We start from the raw sequence: 26,192 nt of genomic DNA, 5'->3' as shown, positions 1-26,192 counted from the left end.
TAACAGATAGTGAAAGGAAAACCTTTGTTAAAATGTATCCTCGGTACCAAAGTCATTGGTTTTGTTTCACAACAAAAGCAGAGCTCCATGAAGCTCCATGAATCTAACCCGAACCGAACTTCTGGACCTTTTCTGCTGTGACCAACCTTCGTCTCTACACAATTTACCTTAGTCCGTTTACCTTGGGCTCATCAGAGTTATTAAAAACCCACTCAAAAGATTGATGACTAGTTGTGACACGCAAACTGGCATCCCGCTAATTTGATTGCCAACTTTTAATATTGCCGCTCTGTTCCCGTAATGGTTTCTCTGTCCTGGGATTTGTCCTTGACCAAGGTGAAACGCCATCTTGAGGAATGAGCTAACCGTTTGATGTCGACCGTGGTGACTTTAATGATGTTACCAGCTCCTGGTCTGATTTGGTATTGATGATTAAATTGTGTAATGAACCCCCTGTTGGTTTACAATTGCCATGACTCCATGTATCCAATTATGCCGGGTGAAAATTATTAATTTTCCTGGTATCTCGTTTAGAAATTCAACCCTTGTGCATGTAGTAAAATCCATTAGCCTAATGAACTGATCACCAAGGAGGCGGACATGTAATTTAATTGAGGCGCTATTGATTTAGAGACCTGTGACCATTATATTTAGGGACACTCCCGCTCCCCACGCCACAAAATATCAAGTTAATTGTTATTTTTTTTCTCTCATATATTGCTATATCCCAGCAGTATTGCATTATGGGAATCTTTCCAATACAACAAGAGTATACCTTGTCCTTTTCAAAACCCATATTGCATTATTTGTCTTATTTACACAATGGCATGTCATTTCCATGCATTTAAAGGTTACATTCACTCTCTGTGTCACCCACAGTGGTGGCCCGCGGGACACTAGTTTGAGGCCCCCGCCTTGATATGAAAGTTTAATGTTAGTGCGGCCCGCGCAAGTTTGATATGGATGCTGTATGGTATCATGTACCCAGAAAAAATTATTACGTTTGATTCATGTTCATGTTAAAGGTTAAATAACTGTTAATAGTTATCCTCCCTGTCCGTGTGGAAGTGGTAAGTTTTTGGCTATTTAAGTTGAAAGGAAATAACTTGAAGGCTACCGTTTAGGTTGCTAGCTCTCTAGTTTGCGAGTTAGCATGTGTCTCAAGACCCTGCAGTTGCGCAATATGTTGTAAATAAAAAGAGTATAAATGTGACTATAGTCGTGTTTTGTCATGTTTACAGGGCTCTAATAATGCTTTGTTCATTTTAATCTGAAAAAAATCATTTGTCTACCCACCAACTATATGTGGTTTCTTAAGTTTTTATTATTTGCCGTTTTATTATTATTATTATATTTATTTATTTATTACTGATTGATTGATTTTCTTTATTCTTGATTTGTTTATTTATTTTTCATCTTATTTTGTGTAGAAAAATAAAAAGTAAGACATTTGAGAACAGTGGAATGTTTTATCAGAGCTTTTTTTTGTAGAAAACTGGAACCAAAGCGAAGTTTTAAAAAAAAATTTGTTTTTAATAAATGCGTTTTTTTTTTGGGAAAACCTGATGCGGCCCAGTCTCACCCAGACCCGAGCTCCAGTGGCCCCCAAGTAAATTGAGTTTGAGACCCCTGATCGAGACCATCAAAGTTAAGGTTTGATCCTCCCTGGCAAAGTCTAAACGTCCGGTTTTATGGCTTTGAAGGAGACGAGGTCTTTGAATTTGGTTTTGGAACCCTTTTCCCGCAGATGCCGTCTGATGGTTATTGCACTGCTGTCGGTTGCGTTAGACCTTCTCTCCTCCATCTTTGCCGGTTGCGCCGGTGGGAGGGACGGAGGCGTGGGTGCGCCACTCTACGGCAGACTGTAACACTCACAAAAATTGTAAAGTGCGCAGGCCACACCCCTCCTGGTCTACAAAAATGTCGCCCAATGTCGAAAAGCTATCATTTGAACGCAGTCGCTATTTCAATGGCGGCTTCTACCGAGCCTCAATTAGCGAGAAAGTGATTCACATCCAAAGAGCCTCGTGAACTCATCCTTCTCTTCATCGGTCCGATGCTGTGGGATGACAAAGGCAAGCCAAATTCTATGCCATGCCTTGAGGTCATAACAATGAACAGTTGCTTTGTGTTTGTTGCTAAGTGGCCTGTTCCCTTGCCGTGTGACCCCTTGCCCTGTCTACAAATCTGCTGAGTGAAAACATTAACTCTGGGCAGAGTGCCTGGATTTTAGTATGAAGCCATGAGGCAGTTTCAGTAAATGTTGAGAACACGTAATACTAAAATAATCACACCGGTCAGCCTGATGAGGTTAATATTGTTCAATATGGGCACAGCCTCAAAATCTCTCCTATTAGGAAAATATTAAAGCTTTCCAACATCGCTGGATTGTTACTACAGGCGCTGTACTGCATTTCCCAGAGTATAAGTACCACCTTTTTCATAGTTTGGCTGGTACTATGACGTATAGTCAGGCCTTATACAAATATCTACAGCAGGGGTCTCAAACTCAATTTACCTGGGGGCCACTGGAGCTAGGGTCTGGGCAAGGCTGGGCCGCATCAGGTTTTCCAAAAAAAAAAAAAAACGCATTTATTAAAAACGGAAAAATATACAAACTTTTTCAGTGCTTTGGTTCCAATTTTCTACAATAAAAGCTCTGATAAAACATTCCATTGTTCTCAAATATCCTGTAGACATGACAAAACACGACTATAGTCACATTTATACTCTTTTTATTTACAACATATTGCGCAACTGCAGGGTCTTGAGACACATGCTAACTCGCAAACGAGAGAGCTAGCGACCTAAACGGTAGACTTCAAGTTATTTCCTTTCAACTTAAACAGCCAAAAACTTACCACTTCCACACGGATAGGGAGGATAACTATTAACAGTTATTTAACCTTTAACATGAACATGAATCAAACGTAATAATTTTTTCTGGGTACATGATACCATACGGCATCCATATCAAACTTGCGCTTGAACTTTCATATCAAGGCGGGGGCCTCAGACTAGTGTCCTGCGAGCCACACTTGGCCCGCGGGCCGCGTGTTTGAGACCCCTGGTGTAAACAGTAACTCCTAAATAAAAGATTGCTCTGATGACAGCTCATTCATAAATACCACTAAATTGTGAGACTAATATACACAGTAGTCACACTAATTGGTTCCAGACCCGACCAAGCGCCAAGCGACAGTCACGGCAACTGTATATCAGCAAAATTTCAGGCTCGCTTCAGTATGCTGACTGGAAAATTGTAATCAAAAAACACGCTAATCAGGTCGGACGCTAACTGAGATTTAAGTGTATTTTATCATGTACCTGTAGATTAAGCCTTCCCACCGCCAGTAAGAAATGAGAAAGGCTATTTGACTCCTCTTTAATGCCCTTACCCCCTCCAGCCTGAGCTACGGCAAGCATTCATTTAGCACAATGCCTCTCGGGGGTTCAACCAATCACTAATTGCTAAAGCCATTCACACTGTCACAGCACTCTGCTGGATTGAGAGTCAACAATGGGTGTTGGAGTACAGGGAATAATATAAATACTAAACTGTTTGGGTTAGGTTAGCATGGTGAACTTGCTCCATGTGAAAGTGCTTATAGAGGCAGTAATGTGTGTTTAAATGTGGATATTTACTCAATAACTGATTCATCGATTTATCTCTTTTAATTACCCTAATTAAATTAAATTAAATTGAATTAATCCAAAAGGAGTAGGAAGAAGCAAAGCTTATTAAATCCTAACCCTCCATCTGGTACTTTTACAATCAGTAACTGTTACATTTGTTCACTTCCTGCTTTCCATAATACAGTTTAAGGTTTTTAATTTAATTTAATTTAATTTAATTTAATTTAATTTAATTTAATTTAATTTAATTTAATTTAATTTAATTTAATTTAATTTAATTTAATTTAATTTAATTTAATTTAATTTAATTTAATTTAATTTAATCATTCATTTAGTTAATGTACAAAAGGCGCATTGTCGATTATCGTGTGGTAAGTACTGTACAGGTATTGTACTGTACAAAGCTGCAGATTTTTTGTAAAAATTAAAATTAAATTAAATTAATCCAAAAGGAGTAGGAAGAAGCAAAGCTTATTAAATCCTACCCCTCCATCTGGTACTTTTACAATCAGTAACTGTTACATTTGTTCACTTCCTGCTTTCCATAATACAGTTTAAGGTTTTTAATTTAATTTAATTTAATTTAATTTAATTTAATTTAATTTAATTTAATTTAATTTAATTTAATTTAATGTACAAAAGGCGCATTGTCGATTATCGTGTGGTAAGTACTGTACAGGTATTGTACTGTACAAAGCTGCAGATTTTTTGTAAAAATTAAAATTAAAATTAAAATTAAAATTAAAATTAAAATTAAAATTAAAATTAAAATTAAAATTAAAATTAAAATTAAAATTAATTTATAACGCACATTACATCAAATTAATGATCTCAAAGTGCAACAGTTACCATAGAAGAATAAACGTTACCAGCAAATGTCACAATAACATTTGTTGACGTTAATGTGGGCATGCATCTCATTTAACACGCATCGCTGTCCGTGTTGTTCTTTGTTTAACTGTTTTCAAAACAAAGATGCATGTCGCCAGCTCCAGTTACGGCGCCCTTTTCATTCATACTATTCATAAAAATCCTGTGACTCGTCTCAGTTGACCTATGAAAGTATAATGAGAGATGTCACCGCTGGTGGACAGTTGGAACAAAGCAACAAAGGCAGGAGATTCAGTTTTAGCCAACGACACAATTACTGATGACAACAAAGCTGACGGCTTCAACGTATTGTGTCGCTTCCAAGCAGAGCGAATACGAAGCCTGAGAAAGGTTCACTGATGTGCAACCCAGTCTTTTTTTTAAGTTATATATTTGGTCCATCAAACATGTACATATGTGGTCCCAACAAAATGTCCTATAAAAAGTCCCAAAATAATTTTTGAGAAACCAACACATGTATAAAAAAACACTATATTAGCTTTGTGACATAGCTGAAAAAGTCTATTTTTGCTATGATTATTACCCATTTTTACTGTTTTTTTTAATTTATTTTGTTATATTGTATTTTGTTTTGTTCTTAAATAATCTTTCAAATTTTTCTTTTCATAAAATTGTGACTATATTGCCTAATATTTTGACTTTATTCCTTGAATATACTGTATTTTCTGGACTATAAGTCGCTCCGGAGTATAAGTCGCACAAAGCCAAAAATGCATCATTAGGTACCAAAAAATTCCAACCCTGTTTCTCTTAAAAAACACTGTATTTTTTGTTTAATACAGTAAACCTCGGATATATCGGATTCAATTGTTCCCACTGGTTTTGTCCGATATAAGCGAAATCCGTCATATGCGTATACCGGAAAATGTCGGTTTTCCGCATATATGGGATTTATATCCGGTATATGCGTAAATGGGATTTTATCCGTTATAAAAAGGCACTTCCTTGACTATGTTTCCAATGTACCTGGACGCGCAGGCAACGCTGCAAACGCTGCAAATGACGTCGTATAGCGGCCTGTCACGATTCGGCGAATCGGAGCGCCACGATGCGGCCATCCGATATATGCCAGGGAAATTTCATGGAAATGCATTGGAACGGGACTGGAGATTTTGTCCGAAATAGGCGAAATCCGTTATAAAAAATCCGATATATGCAATGAATTTTTATTGGAAATGCATTACAGAAAAATTGGTTCTTTTTTATCTGTCCGTTGTGAGCGAATTTCCGATATATCCGAGTCCGATATATCCGAGGTTTACTGTATATGTTTAATACAATGTTACAAAAACTTTTTTTTTACCCATAATAATTATGTTGTGTCATGACTGCTGTCTATTGACCAGGATGTTTACAGCTTATATTTTATGTTTATATGTTTAAATAATATAATATTTCAACTTTCTTCTTATTCTCAGAATATATAATATTTTGACTTGTGACATCATAACCTAATTTTCCAAAAATTACAACTTCTATTGCAGATTATAATAACAATATATATACAGTAAATCACTTTAGAATGCTTTGGGCAAATTAAAAAAAAACTGTTGCAGGCCGCAAATGGCTCCCGGGGCTGCACTTTAGACACCGGTATCCTCTAGGAAATCCACTGAACCAGGACGAGGCCCGCTTGTGCAAAATTCTGCAAAAAGGAGTTGGTGATGCACACAGTAGCCTTTACATGACGCAAATAAACCTGGAGCCCATGAAATGTTTCATTATTCTATTGTTTCCCGCAAAACTGCACTGACAGCATCATCTAATTTGCATAATTACACATGACACATGAAACTGCAGCCACGGTAGAGAGTTTCGGCTCAGTGCAAAAAACGGCGCTTTTGGGTTTGTGCCATAAAAGCGACATCATTTCATGTAAACCTTAATTTAAAAAAAATGTTATAGAATTGTACGAGTGAAACATTCATTCATTCATTCATTTTCTACCGCTTTTTCCTCACAAGGGTCGCAGGGGTGCTGGAGCCTATCCCAGCTGTCTTCGGGCGTAAGGCGGGGTACACCCTGGACTGGTCGCCAGCCAATCACAGGGCACATATAGACAAACAACCATTCACACTCACATTCATACCTATGGACAATTTGGAGTGGCTAATTAACCTAGCATGTTTTTGGAATGTGGGAGGAAACCGGAGTACCCGGAGAAAACCCACGCATGCACGGGGAGAACATGCAAACTCCACACAGAGATGGCCGAGGGCGGGGACCGAACCCTGGTCTCCTAGCTGTGAGGTCTGCGCACTAACCACCAGACCGCCGTGCCGCCAACATCATTTCATGTAAATCTTAATTTAAAAAAAAGAAAGAAGTAGAGGAATAATATATTAAAAATGTTATAGAATTGTACGAGTGAAACATTCATTCATTCATTCATTTTCTACCGCTTTTTCCTCACGAGGGTCCCAGCTGTCTTCGGGCGTAAGGCGGGGTACACCCTGGACTGGTGGCCAGCCAATCACAGGGCACATATAGACAAACAACCATTCACACTCACATTCATACCTATGGACAATTTGGAGTCGCCAATTAACCTAGCATGTTTTTGGAATGTGGGAGGAAACCGGAGTACCCGGAGAAAACCCACGCATGCCGAGGGTGGGATTGAACCCTTGTCTCCTAGCTGTGAGGTCTGCGCGCTAACCCCTAGACCACCGTGCCGCCCACGAGTGAAACAGAATTTTGGATTTCAGACTGCCCAATAAAATATATGCATGCATGAAAGCTTTATTATCAGTGCAGTCAAGACATCCAATAAATGACCCCAGCGGCTCTATTAGATAAGAGTAAAAATGTTGCAATATTGCAATGGCGGGCGGAATGATGATGAGGCAGGATGACTTTGCACAAACCAGCCTTTCATTGGTGTCTACAAAACAGCACTGTGTACTTTACAGTGGGGCTATTCAATTACCAATTCAGTTGGCCCAGATTTTCAAAACAAGAACTCAGGCTGGGGTAGACAATAATTGGAAGATGAAAAAGCAAACAATCATTTTTCCGAAGGCAATTTCCTTCGTCATTCATGAAATACATTCACACAAATCAACTTTGACTGCGATGGACATTTTTTGTTGAAGTCCCTACAGTTGAAGAACTCAGTCGCTACCACACACCAAGACGAGAGGCTTCGGCATTGCAACATTTCCATATAACCAGCTGCCATTTAACGCCCCTGCACAACCTCAAGCTCATTTGTTCAATTGGAAGAAAAAGCACCATCTCCTATTGTTTGAAGCGTCAGTCCTTAATGAAGTCAATTTAAAGCCATCAGAACAACCTTCATTTGGGTCAAGGATCGATCGACTCCCATTCTTCCAAATAAAACAGGAAGAGCTACGTTTGTGCTTTTGGGGGAAATTAAAATGATTGTTTATGCTGTCGTACTTTTGGAGTTATTAAAGATTTAAGTGATACTATTTTGAAAATTTGTGTTTTGTGCATATTAGTTTTTTTTTTTTAGTTATTAAGCTTATTACAAAGGTCAAACTAAGTTCAACCAGAAGCCATTTTATCAAAACAAAAACAAAATACAGTAAACCTCGGATATATCGGATTCAATTGTTCCCACTGGTTTTGTACGATATAAGCGAAATCCGTTATATGCCTATACCGGAAAATGTCCGTTTTACGCATATATCGGATTTATATCCGGTATATGCGTAAATGGGATTTTATCCGTTATAAAAAGGCACTTCCTTGACTATGTTTCCAATGTACCTGGACGCGCAGGCAACGCTGCAAACGCTGCAAATGACGTCGTATAGCGGCCTGTCACGATTCGGCGAATCGGATGCGGTCATCCGATATATGCGAGGGAAATTTCATGGAAATGCATTGGAACGGGACTGGAGATTTTGTCCGAAATAGGCGAAATCCATTATAAAAAAATCCGATATATGCAATGAATTTTTATTGGAAATGCATTACAGAAAAATTGGTTCTTTTTTATCTGTCCGTTGTGAGCGAATTTCCGATATATCCGAGTCCGATATATCCGAGGTTTACTGTAGTCACAATCATCTCTGCTTTGTATCTGCTGTTTGGTGCTATTACAATGATCATTTGCGATGCTTTCATTTTTGAGTTATTACAGTTATTGCGACTATTTTACCAGAGTTTTATGTGAGTTGGGGGGTTTTAACTTCACGCAGGTAAAAAGTTCCAACTTGACCTGGAAAGCAGTTTTTAAATTTATAAGTCGCTCTGGAGTATAAGTCGCAGGAACAGCCAACCTATGAAAAAAAGTGTGACTTATAGTCCGGAAAATACGGTAACTTTCCCCCAAACTAATTTACCCAAAAAATTCCAACTTTGTTTCTCTTAAAAAAAACACTGTATTTTTTGTTAAATATTTCAACACAATGTTACAAAAAATATTTTTTCTCATAATAATTTGTCTTTAATCTCGGAAAATTATTAAAAAAAAATTATCACTTAGATTAGATTACATTTTAGATTACATTTAGACTATAAATATAATACTATATAATATAGTCTAAATATAGACTATATCAATAAATGTAGGTATGTGGGAATATTTACGTAGTTACAGCATATAAAACCCGCATATCCTCGTAGTAAACATATGTCTCAAAATACAGATGAGAGCTCTGTACAACATAATACGTACGTACCACTTCCACACATAATGAGAGGGAAATGTTTCGCACTCTATCATGTCACACATTCCTGGCTAAATTTTAAGCTAATTTAAGGCAATTCCCCAATACGTTGTGTCATGACTGCTGTCTATTGAATGCTTACAGCTTATATTTTATATGTTTTGACAAATAATATATTATATAATTTGACCTGGAAAGCACTCATCTTCTCCACGAGCCTTGCGGTCCCACATATAGGTCTTTCAGATGTTTGAATATGCGTCTCAGAAAGAAGTCCTGTCATCAAATTGTCATCTAGTTTGTGGTTTAGATGGCTATCAACTTATTTTTATATTATTACTACTCTCAGAAACGCTCCAGTGTCCACCTGACGTCATCGTACAGAAGCAGGCTGTGGTGGTGCTCAGCGGCCATCACTAACGGCAGTGTGCAGAAAAGGCGATGCTGAGGACTTGATGTGGAAAGAATGAAATTGATGATCGCCATCACCTTGTCTATTGTCTGTTCAGCCACTCGCCGAGTTTGGCTCATGACGCTGTCTGATGCACAATACAGGATGTCATCTGAGGCGCAACAGCAGACCAACATGCTGCCAAGCCACTCACTTTTCCTGTCATGGATGGGGGGCCCCATCCGTCACAAACACCCCCACACAGCCCATATAATACTACCTTGCCTGCTGTATGGCACTCTTTAGGCAGTAAGCAGAGTAATACCTCATGGAAACTTATACCATTATAAACTTCACATTTTGTGGCTTTACTACACAATTTTTTTTTACAATTTTTAAAAAATCATGGTTTAAAAGCCTATTCTTTTAAAGCATTTTTGTACCATAAAATGTGTTAAGTGAACTAAAATACACATATAATACATTTAGAAAACCCATATGTAGTATTCCACACTGGTGTTACTGTAACGTTCGTTAAGACACACAAGCACCAGATTTTATTGCTATAAGAACAGGCTTATATTGCCGGTTTGAATTATCTCACAACACGCTATCATCTACGGCTACTGTTGCGGCCGTAACCCATGCTAAGCTAACACTCAACTCTGAACCCCCGACATCCATGACAATGGAGGGGCACATATAGACAAACAACCATTCACACTCACATTCATACCTATGGACAATTTGGAGTGGCCAATTAACCCACGCATGCACGAGGAGGACATGCCAACTCGGAGAATCGAACACAGGTCTTCCCCATCTCCTGACTGCGTGGCCAACACGCATGTTCAAGGAGACTATAGGGGTGTTATTTCCTGTCAAGAGGGTAGGGATATAAATCTATTTGTGTTAGGTGATTCGATATGCCTCTAGATAGGGTACATGGGTTAAGATATGATTCAAAAATAATATTTTAAAAACAGAAGAATTCGATATGATTTGATAAAGTGTACAACGATGTGATTCGATTTGATGTGATTGGATTCAACGGTTACATTTGTAGAACTCAAGGCTAGTACATACATACATACATACATACATACATACATACATACATACATACATACATACATGCATACATAGTACATACATGCATGCATACATAGTACATACATACATACATACATACATACATACATACATACATACATGCATGCATACATACATACATACATGCATACATAGTACATACATACATACATACATACATAGTACAAACATACATACATAGTACAAACATACATGCATACATAGTACATACATACATACATTCATACATACATACATACATACATACATACATACATACATACATACATAGTACAAACATACATGCATGCATGCATACATACATGCATGCATACATACATACATACATGCATGCATGCATACATGCATACATACATAGTACATGCATACATACATACATAGTACACGCATACAAGCATACATGCATACATACATACATACATACATACATACATAGTACATGCATACATGCATACATGCATGCATACATACATGCATGCATACATACATGCATGCATACATACATGCATGCATACATACATGCATGCATGCATACATACATACATACATGCATACATAGTACATACATACATGCATACATAGTACATACATGCATACATACATACATAGTACATGCATACATACATACATAGTACACGCATACAAGCATACATACATACATACATACATACATACATACATACATACATACATACATACATACATACATACATACATACATACATACATACATACATACATACATAGTACATGCATACATAGTATATGCATACATACATACATACATACATACATACATACATACATACATACATACATACATACATACATACATACATACATGCATAGTACATGCATACGCGCATAGTACATGCATGCATACATACATACATGCATACATGCATACATGCATACATACATGCATACATGCATACATACATACATACATGCATACATACATGCATACATACATACATACATACATACATACATGCATACATACATAAAGTGCGAACTCTCAACGAGTAACAAATATCAGTTAAATATTAAGTCATATACGTACATGTGAAAGTGGGGGGGGGGGGGGGGGGGGGGTTAACAGTAGTACATGTATGCTGTGCATTTTTACCTGTATCAGCACAGTACAATATAAGGTATTTTTTACCGAGTTGGAGTGAATGAGATGTGTTTCTTGCCAATTAGCAGGTACTATATGCCGGGCTCCACTTGTAAATAATCATTTATATTATAGTCAGCAACGTTCTAATCAACTTGGACATACGTGTATTGAGAAAGAGTGAAGTTTTAAAGTATGTATGCTTCTGTAGTAATATTCCTTAATGTATTTTGATACTTTTTCAAATAAATCCTATCCACCAAATATTTTTTTTAATCACTTTAACCCCCAATGTGAGTTATTTTGGGCTAAACTGCACTTCTTATCACCACCAACCATGCAAAGGTGGGGAAGCAACATCATTGTCTCATCAACCTTAAATGTCACCTTGAGACAATCACGTGGTCTCCGAGGAGCAGGGGGGGTGGTGTTCAATAATGTTTGATCTAAATATGCAATCACGGTAAAAGTTGAATGCATTTTTTAATGTATGGTGTGAACGACCTTTTACGACTACATTAAAAAAGCCATTCATTAAAATATATAGAGTGGGGGGCGACCCTCAGGTCACAGCAGCCGCACGCAGGACCTGTTTATGCGCTATGAGGTCAACATGCACCGGCTGGTTCCTGTCACTTTAAGACACACACGTGCACCACAAACAAGCACGCGCCGCCTCATTCCCGCCATAGGAAGAATATTGCAGCATGCAACACGGTAGACATGTTGTGGTAAACGTTCACTGCTCCACGCGGAATAAAGGAGGGAAGAAAAGTGTAGCCGTACCTGTAACTCCACACTGTAGCCCCGGTAGAAGTGTGTCGGGAACACCGCCAGCTGATGTTGCACTTGGAGGGAAAGTGTATAATCCATGAACCGGGAGCAGCCTGGATGGCGACAGAGAGAGCGGGAGATGCTTTTTACTTCTGGCAGCGGTACTTCATTATAGTACAATCTTCGTCTATGCCCCGCCCACCTGCAATCCTATTGGTCGAGAGCCTTTATCAACACATTTCCAGCAAGTGCAGGGAGTGACAGCTTATATCGTTTAAACTTGTGCCAAATACAGGAATTAAACATAATAACCATTATTATTATTGTAATTTTAAACCCAATCAAGGTGTTTTAATCCATTTTTTAATCTGTTTCCTACATCTCATATGCAAATTCCATTCAAGTCATTAAGCCAATAGCTACTTTTCTTACTGCGGGATTTACAACATTGAACGATAATACAGAGAAGAAGAAAACATTTATAGACGGTCCCTGCGTTGCTGCCTGGATCCCTGTGTCGTGCTAAAAAAGTATCCTTTCTTAGATAATTATTAAATAATTACTTTAATTCTTCTCATTACAAGTCGCCCAAGGTAATAGTATTCACTGCACTGTATGACAATGTATTTTATTATTATTCTCATTTTTTTAGAATAAAGTGGATTTTGGCAATAAATACACTGTGTAGTAGATTCTAATGCAGTTTAATCAGGATACAGTAATCAACAGTAAGCATGACTTCCTAAGTCATCCTTGTCCCATTTACTATACATATTTACAGTGTACAGTTTACGCCTTTTTAAAAATCCGCCCCCTGTTGGTCATTTTGAGAAATATCATAAGAATATTATGAGTGGTGTACACAATTTCAGCTGCCTGGAAAATGGATCCACACCAACCCATCCCCACTCTCGGTTAGTGTAGCTCCCTTGCCTCTTACTGTACATACACACGGACACATAAGAACCAAGTCAATAAATAATTCAAAAGTAATATTGAGAAGGGCAAAAAGGGATAATAATATAATAATATAAATACAGTGCAATTGGGTGTGTGATTAATAAACCAGGGACAAAAAAAAACACTTTATAGGATTGACATTCAAGTGATTTTTTAAAATAAAATAACAAATGTGGCCCGTAGGACACTAGTTTGAGGCCCCCCGCCTTGATATGAAAGTTTAATATTTTTGATATGGATGCTGTATGGTATCATGTACCCAGAAAAAAATATTACGTTTGATTCATGTTCATGTTAAAGGTTAAATAACTGTTAATAGTTATCCTCCCTATCCGTGTGGAAGTGGTAAGTTTTTGGCTATTTAAGTTGAAAGGAAATAACTTGAAGGCTACCGTTTAGGTCGCTAGCTGTCTAGTTTGCGAGTTAGCATGTGTCTCAAGACCCTGCAGTTGCGCAATATGTTGTAAATAAAAAGAGTATAAATGTGACTATAGTCGTGTTTTGTCATGTCTACAGGGCTCTAATAATGCTTTGTTCATTTTAATCTGAAAAAAATAATTTGTCCACCCACCAACTATATGTGGTTTCTTAAGTTTTTATTATTTGCCGTTTTATTATTATTATTATTATATTTATTTATTTATTACTGATTAATTGATTTTCTTTATTCTTGATTTGTTTATTTATTTTTCATCTTATTTTGTGTAGAAAAATAAAAAATAAGATATTTGAGAACAGTGGAATGTTTTATCAGAGTTTTTTAAAAAATTTTGTTTTTAATAAATGCGTCTTTTTTTTTTTTTTTTTTTTGGAAAACCTGATGCGGCCCAGTCTCACCCAGACCCTAGCTCCAGTGGCCCCCAAGTAAATTGAGTTTGAGACCCCTGAAGACCTTGAGTTGTTGAGAAGAACAACAACTTGTTGTCTTCTTATTTTGTCCTTCTTCCCCACTACATTTAACAACCTTTTCTTAAGTTTAGAATAAAACCAAATAATAAATCCACTAATTAAAGTTCATCGTCTGGTCATGCTAAGCGCCAACTGACAGGTTTTTTTTTTTCTGCAAATAAGTCACCGTTTATTCAGTGCGTTGGTATCATCTGCAGTGTGAAGGAAAATGTAACAACCACAGCTGATGCTCAACTGAATCAGTCAAAACTGCCATAATGTGTGTTGGGTCTACGTTTGAACGCTCATCCACACAATGAGGCGTGGAAGGCCGTATAGCTGCAGTGCAACATGTATGTGCAAATTGTATCCATTATGATCATTTGTCAAATCTTCTTCTTAGTCGGTCTCTCTCTCTCTCTCCTGATGATTTCATCTAGGTCAGAATACCAGGTCAGTCCTGATTCACATGGGGGGGGGGGGGAGGGAGAAAAACTAGTGTAGCAAAGGCCAGAGAAAATATCTTTAATTTATTGCTAAAAGCTAGCTGTGTGCAACAGGAAACTTGGTGGCCGCTATGTGACTTTTTAGCATTCATTCATTCATTTTCTACTGCGTTTTCCTCACGAGGGTCGCGGGGGTGCTGGAGCCTATCCCAGCTGTCAGCCAATCACAGGGCATATATAGACAAACAACCATTCACACTCATAATCAGCACTAACCACTCGACGGTAATTAAAAATATTTTTGGCAAAAAAAAATTTCGCAAAAATTTGGAGGCACGGCGATCCAGTGGTTAGCGCGCAGACCTCACAGCTAGGAGACCAGGGTTCAATTCCACCCTCTGCCATCTCTGTGTGGAGTTTGCATGTTCTCCCCGTGCATGCGTGGGTTTTCTCCGGGTACTCCGGTTTCCTCCCACATTCCAAAAACAACTAGGTTAATTATTCATTCATTCATTTTCTACCGCTTTTCCTCACGAGGGTCGCGGGGGGTGCTGGAGCCTATCCCAGCTGGTCACCAGCCAATCACAGGGCACATATTGACAAACAACCATTCACACTCATCATCTAACCACTTGACCGTAATTAAAAATATTTTTGGCAAAATGCTAAAAAGTTGGCGGCACGGCTGTCGAGTGGTTAGTGCACAGATTTTTATTTTTTTTTTTTTTATTTTTATTTTTATTTTTATTTTTATTTTTATTTTTATTTTTATTTTTATTTTTATTTTTATTTTTATTTTTATTTTTATTTTTATTTTTATTTTTATTTTTATTTTTATTTTTATTTTTATTTTTATTTTTATTTTGTTGTCATGATATAATATAAGGCTGCACGGTGTTCAAGTGGTTAGCGCACAGACCTCACAGCTAGGAGACCAGGGTTCAATTCCACCCTCGGCCATCTCTGTGTGGAGTTTGCATGTTCTCCCCGTGCATGCGTGGGTTTTCTCCGGGTACTCCGGTTTCCTCCCACATTCCAAAAACATGCTAGGTTAATTAGCCACTCCAAATTGTCCATAGGTATGAATGTGAGTGTGAATGGTTGTTTGTCTATATGTGCCCTGTGATTGGCTGGCCACCAGTTTAGGGTCTACCCCGCCTCTCGCTTCACCGTTTTTTTTGTTTTAGTTTTACATAATTTTTTAAAAATCCCTTCTTCAAAGCAAGGCTGCATGATTAAATTTGCAAAGCACTTTGCAAAAATGCTTGTGAAAAATCTGCTGCACTTAGCGAGTAAGGCTAAGAAAAAAAAAGGCAGGACCCCAAGAGCAGCAAGATATAGGACATTCCTAAAGGTTGTGATTTATGGTTGAAATCCCTGCCTGTGGGAAGAATATAATTCCACTGGTCTCCCCCCGGGGAAAACCAGCAGGAATCATTTCTTCATTGACAATGAATTCTCACCTCGGAGTCCCAGCATTCGTGCCAGAATGGGGTTGTTTTACGTCTGATCAGAGCAGGCAGTTGCAGTTTATCTCTTCCCAACCGGCCCAAATTGTTTGTGCGGAGCCACCATGTCGGCCTGCAAGCACGCACGCCTGTTTCGGCTTCTGACTCGTTTTCATTTTGAGCTGCCACACGAAGCGCCGTCATCAGTCAATCTTTCCTCGGTTGCCCGTAGCAACCGAGCCAACACCACGGCCGTCAGATTGACTGTCCTTGAAAGGAACAGTTGAATGAGGCACCATCTCGGCAGCTGTCCTTCTGTCACAAAGATGGCAGAAGCCATCATTTCTTTATTGAACTTTGGATTTTTTTTTTGGGGGGGGGGGGTGGATTATTTGCAATAACTATCCATTAATTCATATTAGATGTTCATATTATTTTTGTGGGGTGGCACGGTGGTCGAGTGGTTAGCGCACAGACCTCATTTTTATTTTTATTTTTATTTTTATTTTTATTTTTATTTTTATTTTTATTTTTATTTTTATTTTTATTTTTATTTTTATTTTTATTTTTATTTTTATTTTTATTTTTATTTTTATTTTCTTTATTTTTATTTTTATTTTTATTTTTATTTTTATTTTTATTTTTATTTTTATTTTTATTTTTATTTTTATTTTTATTTTTATTTTTATTTTTATTTTTATTTTTGCCAGATGCCAGATGTCGTTTTAGGAGTTTGTGAAAGTTTGTAATATAGTTTAATTTTAATTTTAATTTTAATTTTAATTTTAATTTTAATTTTAATTTTAATTTTAATTTTAATTTTAATTTTAATTTTTTTTATTTTTATTTTTTTTTTTATTTTTATTTTTATTTTTATTTTTATTTTTATTTTTATTTTTATTTTTATTTTTATTTTTATTTTTATTTTTATTTTTATTTTTATTTTTATTTTTATTTTTAGTTGCCATAATATAATATAAGGCTGCACGGTGGTCAAGTGGCTAGCGCACAGACCTCACAGCGAGGAGACCCGAGTTCAATCCCACCCTCAGCCATCACTGCTGCGATATATCTTATTTGATATATTGATGTTTGATATTAGGGCTGCACGACGAGTGATTCGCGCGCGGGCATCACAGCTAGGAGACCCGAGTTCGATTCCACCCTCGAGTTTGCATGTTCTCCCCATGCATGCGTAGGTTTTCTCCGGGTATTCCGGTTTCCTCCCACATTCCAAAAAACATGCTAGGTTAATTAGCCACTCCAAATTGTCCATAGGTATGAATGTGAGTGTGAATGGTTGTTTGTCTATATGTGCCCTGTGATTGGCTGGCTGGCCACCAGTCCAGGGTGTACCCCGCCTCTCACCTGAAGACAGCTGGGATAGGCTCCAGCATACCCCCTGCGACTCTACTAAGGATAAGCAGCATAGAAAATGGATTGATGGACATTATGGACATTCAGATGTCCTTGCTGAAACAGTCCTTGTATTCGTGGACCCTGCAGCTGCTGATAAACACGTTCAGTCAGCAGAACGGCTTGTTGGAGTGCGTCTGCATGGTTCTCTGGGGAGGATACAGTTGACAGGATGGGGGGGGGGGTCAGCACAGATGCATGCACTAAACAGATCGATAGCCCATAGTTAAACAAACGATCAACCACACAGAGATTTGGACCCCGGGCTCATCTAAGCTTATTCCCAATGATGAATAAATAATAACAATTTGAACTTTTTCCATCATAACTGCAAAGTACTTTTTTGAAAACTTTATAAGATGTTATTTTGTCATGTAACATACATTTTTTTCATGTACATGAAGATAAAGTAAAAGAAGTGGTTGAGGAGTGTAAAAACTTTTTTTTTAGTTTTTTGGCACAACAGCACCACCCTGTGGTTGTAGCGTGCAATTGACGCAGACCCTTCAACAACAGACTACATAGAGCAGGGGTCTCAAACTCAATTTACTTGGGGGCCGCTGGAGCGAATATAAATATAAATATAAATATAAATATAAATATAAATATAAATATAAATATAAATATAAATATAAATATAAATATAAATATAAATATAAATATAAATATAAATATAAATAAATAAAAATATAAATAAATAAAAATAAAATAAATAAAAATAAAAATAAAAATAAAAATAAAAATAAAAATAAAAATAAAAATAAAAATAAAAATAAAAATAAAAATAAAAATAAAAATAAAAATAAAAATAAAAATAAAAATAAAAATAAAAATAAAAATAAAAATATAAATAAATAAAAATAAAAATAAAAATAAAAATAAAAATAAAAATAAAAATAAAAATAAAAATAAAATAAATAAATAACTAAATAAAAAAAATAAAAATAAAAATAAAAAAAAATAAAAATAAAAATAAAAATAAAAATAAAAATAAAAATAAAAATAAAAATAAAAATAAAAATAAAAATAAAAATAAAAATAAAAATAAAAATAAAAATAAAAATAAAAATAAAAATAAATAAATGAAAATAAATAAAAATAAAAATAAAAATAAAAATAAAAATAAAAATAAAAATAAAAATAAAAATAAAAAAATAAATAAATAAATAAATAAATACCAATAAAAATAAAAATAAAAATAAAAATAAAAATAAAAATAAAAATAAATAAATAAAAATAAAAATAAAAATAAAAATAAAAATAAAAATAAAAATAAAAATAAAAATAAAAATAAAAATAAAAATAAAAATAACTAACTAAATAACTAAATAAATAAAAATAAAAATAAAAATAAAAATAAAAATAAAGGCAACTATATTACAACTTTCACAAACTCCTAAAACGACATCTGGCATGCAAGCACACAACTCAAAACAACATTCTGGAGGGACTGATTTAGGACCAATCTAAGAAAAAGTGCTGACAAAGCACATCTATGAGGGCATCGCATCTCCGTGCAGGCTGCAGCGAGAGTCGGAGGGAGCTTACTGGTGAAGATGGAGGCCTGCCAGCCCGGCATGTTAGACTTGGCACCCCACTGGGGAGCACAGCGAGGACAAAGAAGCCCTGTGTTTGGATTGGATATCAGAGTAAATAAATAGGCAACGGGATCTCAACTTATGAGATGCCTGCAGCCGTGGACCAGACTGCCATGTTTGTTAGATGAACCTTTATCCTGTGTCAGCCACTTCAGGTCAGCTGTGTCGACTTTTTCTTTCACTTTTGAAAACTGAACTTCATTTTGTTGAGTACATTTTATTTTGAAAACATATTTGACGATGCATCATTTCTTTCTGCATTGTTCCAAATCGAAAGCTTGTCACGTAACATTTAATTTCTTACATTAGGGGTGTCCAAAGTTTCATTTGTCGCCTACAGCTTACAGAAAATAAAAAATAAAAAATTCAGCAAAAATAGAAAAACGCAGCAGCAATTTTAAGAGAACAAAGGTGAAATATGACGAAAATAAAGTCCTAATTTTACAAGAATAAAATCATAATATTATGAAAAAAACAACTCTTAAAATAAAAATACAAATCTAATTAATTAAAATGAAAGTTGAACTGTAGAAGAAAATATTATTGTCCTATGAAAATGTTATAATTCTTTCTTTTTATTTTAATTGTTTTTATTTTTTATACTTTTATTGCTTTGCTTCTTGTTTGTAATATTTTAATATCTATTTTACTATTTTATTTCTCATTTGATCTTTTAGTTTTGGATTAAATTCAATTTTTACTTTTATTTATTGTATTTTATTTTTATTTTATTTTATGCATTCATTTTTTTGTGCAGCACTTTGGAAACTCTGTATATAAAATGTGCTGTATAAATAAAGTGGATTGGATTGAATAATATTACAAAATTATAATATTATGACAGTAAAATCTAAATGTTATGGGAAAAAGTCATCATATTACAAGAAAAAAAACATGTATATGTTTTTTGAACATATACATGCATATGTTTTTTTTTCCAAATATAATATTTGTAAAATAAAATCAATAGAAATGGGAGGGGGGGGGATCCTACAATGGAGAAAATGTATAATAAAAAATAAAACGTAATATAATAAGTAATACGAAATTATAATATTATGACAGTAAAATCGAAACGTTATGGGAAAAAGTCATCATATTACAAGCAAAAAAAACATATACATGTTTTTTTATATTTGCAAATATATATACAAATATAATATTTGTAAAATAAAAACAATAAAAATGCGGGGGGGGGGAATCCTACAATGGAGAAAATGTATAATAAAAAATAAAATGTATAATAATAAGTAATACGAAATTATAATATTAATTAAAAATCGAAATGTTATGGGAAAAAGTCATCATATTACAAGCAAAAAAAACATATACATGTTTTTTTATATTTGCAAATATATATACAAATATAATATTTGTAAAATAAAAACAATAAAAATGGGGGGGGGGGAATCCTACAATGGAGAAAATGTATAATAAAAAATAAAATGTATAATAATAAGTAATACGAAATTATAATATTAATTAAAAATCGAAATGTTATGGGAAAAAGTCATCATATTACAAGCAAAAAAAACATATACATGTTTTTTTATATTTGCAAATATATATACAAATATAATATTTGTAAAATAAAAACAGTAAAAATTGGGGGGGGTGGGGATCCTACAATGGAGAAAAGGTATAATAAAAAATAAAACATATAATAATAAGTAATACGAAATTATAATATTAATTAAAAATCGAAATGTTATGGGAAAAAGTCATCATATTACAAGCAAAAAAAACATATACATGTTTTTTTATATTTGCAAATATATATACAAATATAATATTTGTAAAATAAAAACAATAAAAATGGGGGGGGGGAATCCTACAATGGAGAAAAGGTATAATAAAAAATAAAACGTATAATAATAAGTAATACGAAATTATAATATTAATTAAAAATCGAAATGTTATGGGAAAAAGTCATCATATTACAAGCAAAAAAAAAACATATACATGTTTTTTATATTTGCAAAATATTTATACAAATATAATATTTGTAAAATAAAAACAATAAAAATGGGGGGGGGGAATCCTACAATGGAGAAAAGGTATAATAAAAAATAAAACGTATAATAATAAGTAATACAAAATTATAATATTAATTAAAAATCGAAATGTTATGGGGAAAAGTCATCATATTACAAGCAAAAAAAACATATACATGTTTTTTTATATTTGCAAATATATATACAAATATAATATTTGTAAAATAAAAACAATAAAAATGGGGGGAAAAATCCTACAATGGAGAAAAGGTATAATAAAAAATAAAATGTATAATAATATTTTTGAAAAACATCTTCATAAATGAACAAAGCTGAGTATATAAGATGAATCACAGACAACAAAGAAGCAGACAGAAGTGCGGTGAACAGTAGAAGAATCCAAATAAAAATGCAGTACCTGTCGTGGTCTGTCACGAAGAGTACTGCGAAACAATACTGACTGATACGGTGCCATAAAAATCAGAAAATGAAAAGGTGTGTTTTGTTCCGTTCCTTCAGTCATCCTCACAAGGCCGACTTAACTCTTGACAAACATGAAACTGTTTCCACATTAAAAAAAAAAAAAAAACCCTCATATAACCTACAATTCACTGATTCCACTTACTGTGATGTGTGCAGGGCTTTTCCATAATTAAGATTTATGTACGCCTTTAAGTATCGAGTCGTGATTTTATGCGGGGTTTCCCTCTCTTGCGTCGACATGAAAGAGTCGAGTATCTTGTGGCGCGGCCTTTGAAATGGAAAAGAGAAAAGAGAGTGGTGCCCACAGGGATTAATCCATTGCAACGAGCCACAAACATAAACAAATTTTTATCATTTTATAATTAGCGTTTTAAAGGAAAGAGAAAACGATTAAAAATGCATAGAAATACATATAAACGATGAATGAAAGTGATAAATAAACACTTAAATTCACGTTTACTTTGTCGGAAAACGTGATCGTGCCAAAGATCAACATGAAGACCACCTTCCGGTTTTGCCATGAGTTACTTCTCGAATTCAATAGTGTAGTGCTTCTTTGCTACGAAATAAGCCAAATGGAGTGTTAGCATCTTGAAAATGATAAATGATCCCATATCAACCTGAAGCAACTTCGCACAACTCAATCTAATTCTGAATGAATTATTAAATAAAATTATTGTTAAAAATTAATAATTATTAATAATAATTAATAATTAATAATAAATTATTATTAAATTATTTTAAAAAAATTATTTGCCTTTTAGATTATGAATCAGTTAAAATTCAGGAAATAATTTCGGGCAGATTATGTTGTCAGTGACTTTATTCCTCAGCTGGAACAACAAACGTCCATACAGTCCACAGCAGAAGCTAATCCAATAATTAAAACAGTCACTCTTACTGTAAGTGTTGATCGAAATAGGAAGAGAATGTCAACATCAAGGGGCGGCACGGTGGTCTAGGGGTTAGCGCGCAGACCTCACAGCTAGGAGACCAGGGTTCAATCCCACCTGGCCACCAGTCCAGGGTGAACCCCGCCTCTCGCCCGAAGACAGCTGGGATAGGCTCCAGCACCCCCCGCGACCTTCGTGAGGAAAAAGCGGTAGAAAATGAATGAATGAATGAAATTAATATGTAAATTGGGCTGCACGGTGGTCGAGTGGTTAGCGTGTAGACCTCACAGCTAAGAGACCGGCGTTCAATTCCACCCTCGGCCATCTCAACTTACCACTTCCACACGGATAGGGAGGATAACTATTAACAGTTATTTAACCTTTAACATGAACATGAATCAAACGTAATAATTTTTTCTGGGTACATGATACCATACAGCATCCATATCAAACTTGACGCGGGGCTGCACTAACATTAAACTTTCATATCAAGGCGGGGGTCTCAAACTAGTGTCCTGCGGGCCACATGTCCTGCATTCTCCTCTCATCTGGAAGCGCTACTTGTTTTATATAAACAGACAGAAGAGGTTTTCATCAGTACAAATGAAAAGTATCGTCAGGCATGTTTTTGAAGAAATGATAGTAAATTATCATGTACATACCTGATCATCTCATCACAGGGTGCAAACCAGCCTCAGGTGATTTTTTTTTTATGAGCTTTGAAGTATTTCCTTTTTGTTGGGTGGAGAATAATTTATGTAGTACGCGCATGCAGTCATACATTTTAAATAGCAGAATTCCATCAAGTACATTTTTGTTGTAGCGGATTCGTCATTTTGATGGATGTCTTAGAGGAAAGGGTCTCAAACTTGCGGCCCGCGGGCCAAATGCGGCACCTGGGACGCTAGTTTGAGGCCCCCCTACATTGATATGAAAGTTTAATGTTAGACTTTGCTATGGATGCTGTATGGTATCATGTACCCTTGAAATGACAGCTTAAGGCTGTGTCCTAGATGCTAACGATGCTAACTTGCTAATTGGGTAAAATGGTTAAGTTTCATTAATGTTCATGTTAAAGGTTAAATAACTGTTAATACTGTTAATTTTAATCTGAAAAAAAAAATAATTTGTCTACCCACCAACTATATGTGGTTTGTTAAGTTTTTATTATTTGTTGTTTTATTGTTATTATTATATTTATTTATTACTGATTGATTGATTTTCTTTTTTTTCATCTTATTTTGTGTAGTAAATAAAAATTAAAATATTTGAGAAAACCGGAACCGAAGCACTCAAAAAGTGTAGGGTATAGCAGAAGTTTTTAATTTTTTTAATTTTTTCTGTTTTTAATAAATGCGTTTTTTTTAAACCTTTTTTTTAAATGTGACTATAGTCGTGTTTTGTCATGTCTACAGGGCTCTAATAATGCTTTGTTCATTTTAATCTGAAAAAAAATAATTTGTCTACCCACCAACTATATGTGGTTTCTTAATTTTTAATTATTTGCCATTTTATTATTATTATTATATTTATTTATTTACTACTGATTGATTGATTTTCTTTATTCTTGATTTGTTTATTTATTTTTCATTTTATTTTGTGTAGAAAAATAAAAAAATTAAGATATTTGTTTTATCAGAGCTTTTCTTGTAGAAAATTTGAACCAAAGCGAAGTTTTTAAAAAAATTTCGTTTTTAATAAATGCGTTTTTTTTTTTTTAAACCTGACCCAGACCCTAGCTCCAGTGGCCCCCCAGGTAAATTGAGTTTGAGACCCCTGTCTGTCTTAGAGTTATGATTGCTCAAAGACACAAGTATTATTCCCACACCAGACACTCTCATTCAAAATCACTTCATCATCTTTATTACATTCATTTATAAGCCATAATATGACTCAGCACCTTTTTCTTCCCCCTTGAATTTTAATTCTTACCATCTTACCGTGATGTTTTTGAAAATTGTAGGTCTTTAACTTTGTGGAAAAGTTTAGGGAAGGCCCTTTTTTTTTTTTTTTGTTCCAGCATGACTGCGTCCCAGCGTAAAAAAACCAGGATCCATATAAAGTCGGTCGGATGTTACGGAAGAGTTTCACGATTCTGATCTCAAGCCCAAAACACCTTTGCAATGAACTAGACCAGAGTCGTCCAAAATATGAGTGAACTCTGACCCCACTAAAGTTCAAAAAATGGTCATAAACACCAAATCTGTATTTTCCCAATACCTTTTCTCTATGTAGAGTACTAACACCCAAGAGTTGGTATGCTCCATATAGTATTATGAAGGTGTTTTATGTATTCAACTACACTACTGCATCCAAATTACTGCAACCTTGGTTAGCGTCATTCATCTGGTTCTATCTGTCCATCCATCCATCCATCCATTTACCTACATTTATCCGGGTCTGGGTCGAGGGGGCAGCAGTCTTAGTACGAAAAAGAAAATTAATCACTCAGTAATAAATAAATATAATAATAATAATAATAAAACGGCAAAAATAAAAACTTAGACAAATGATTTTTTTCAGATTAAAATGAACAAAGCATTATTAGAGCCCTGTAGACATGACAAAACACGACTATAGTCACATTTATACTCTTTTTATTTACAACATATTGCGCAACTGCAGGGTCTTGAGACACATGCTAACTCGCAAACTAGAGAGCTAGCGACCTAAACGGTAGCCTTCAAGTTATTTCCTTTCAACTTAAATAGCCAAAAACTTACCACTTCCACACGGATAGGGAGGATAACTATTAACAGTTATTTAACCTTTAACATGAACATGAATCAAACGTAATAATTTTTTCTGGGTACATGATACCATACAGCATCCATATCAAACTTGCGCGGGCCCGCACTAACATTAAACTTTCATATCAAGGCGGGGGTCTCAAACTAGTGTCCTCCGGGCCACATTTGGTCCGCGGGCCGCGTGTTTGAGACCCCTGGTTTAGATCTTCTGCCCTCCTTCAAGTTATTTCCTTTAAACTTAAATAGCCAAAAAACTTACCACTTCCACACGGATAGGGAGGATAACTATTAACAGTTATTTAACCTTTAACATGAACATGAATCAAACGTAATCATTTTTTCTGGGTACATGATACCATACAGCATCCATATCAAACTTGACGCGGGCCGTACTAACATTAAACTTTCATATCAAGGCGGGGGCCTCAAAGTAGTGTCCTGCGGGCCACATTTGGCCCGCGGGCCGCATGTTTGAGACCCCTGTATTCATGACAGATCTTTTGTTACTAATCGTCTGTGGCGATGCCGTCAGTTGACTTGTCGGACGTCCATGCCAAGTAAAGCGTTTTATCACCCTCGCTATTATACAGTCAGAAATATGCACAGCGGGAGTCATGGTAGGGATCCAATCCAGGACTGAAAAAAAGAAAGTTACTGGAATAGCACAGATAAAATGACTTAATCCTCTTAAAACTAATGGCCGGTATTCAAAACCATATGGATGACGGCACATGTGAAGTCCACTTCAGGTTCT

At 35.2% G+C, this 26,192-nt stretch overlaps 1 protein-coding gene and 1 long non-coding RNA gene across 3 annotated transcripts in view; one reads left to right on the top strand and one right to left on the bottom strand.

Annotated features, from left to right (window-relative positions):
- LOC131127935 (uncharacterized) overlaps positions 1–9,832 on the top strand; it is a 45,853-nt gene extending 36,021 nt beyond the window's left edge. Inside the window, exon 5 of the long non-coding RNA XR_009129584.1 lies at positions 9,517–9,832. This is a non-coding gene — a long non-coding RNA (uncharacterized LOC131127935). The remainder of the gene's footprint in view (positions 1–9,516) is intronic.
- Positions 1–21,812, bottom strand: part of zmat4a (zinc finger, matrin-type 4a) — a 73,936-nt gene extending 52,124 nt beyond the window's left edge. The window contains exons 1-2 of one of the 2 annotated variants that reach the window (XM_058070341.1): positions 21,731–21,812; positions 12,575–12,675 (exon numbers count right to left, since the gene is read on the bottom strand). In XM_058070341.1, coding sequence (XP_057926324.1) covers positions 12,575–12,661 — 87 coding nt within the window. In that variant the 5' untranslated portion in view covers positions 12,662–12,675; positions 21,731–21,812. Of the gene's footprint in view, positions 1–12,574; positions 12,712–21,730 lie in introns of those variants that run through there. The other variant, XM_058070340.1, reaches the window with a different exon arrangement.
- Positions 21,813–26,192: the final 4,380 nt, after the last annotated feature.

Source organism: Doryrhamphus excisus, chromosome 4, assembly GCF_030265055.1.
Source record: "Doryrhamphus excisus isolate RoL2022-K1 chromosome 4, RoL_Dexc_1.0, whole genome shotgun sequence".
In the NCBI taxonomy this organism is placed as follows: domain Eukaryota; kingdom Metazoa; phylum Chordata; class Actinopteri; order Syngnathiformes; family Syngnathidae; genus Doryrhamphus; species Doryrhamphus excisus.
Note: the sequence above shows the minus strand (reverse complement) of the source record. Positions and strands in the feature narration are given on the sequence as shown.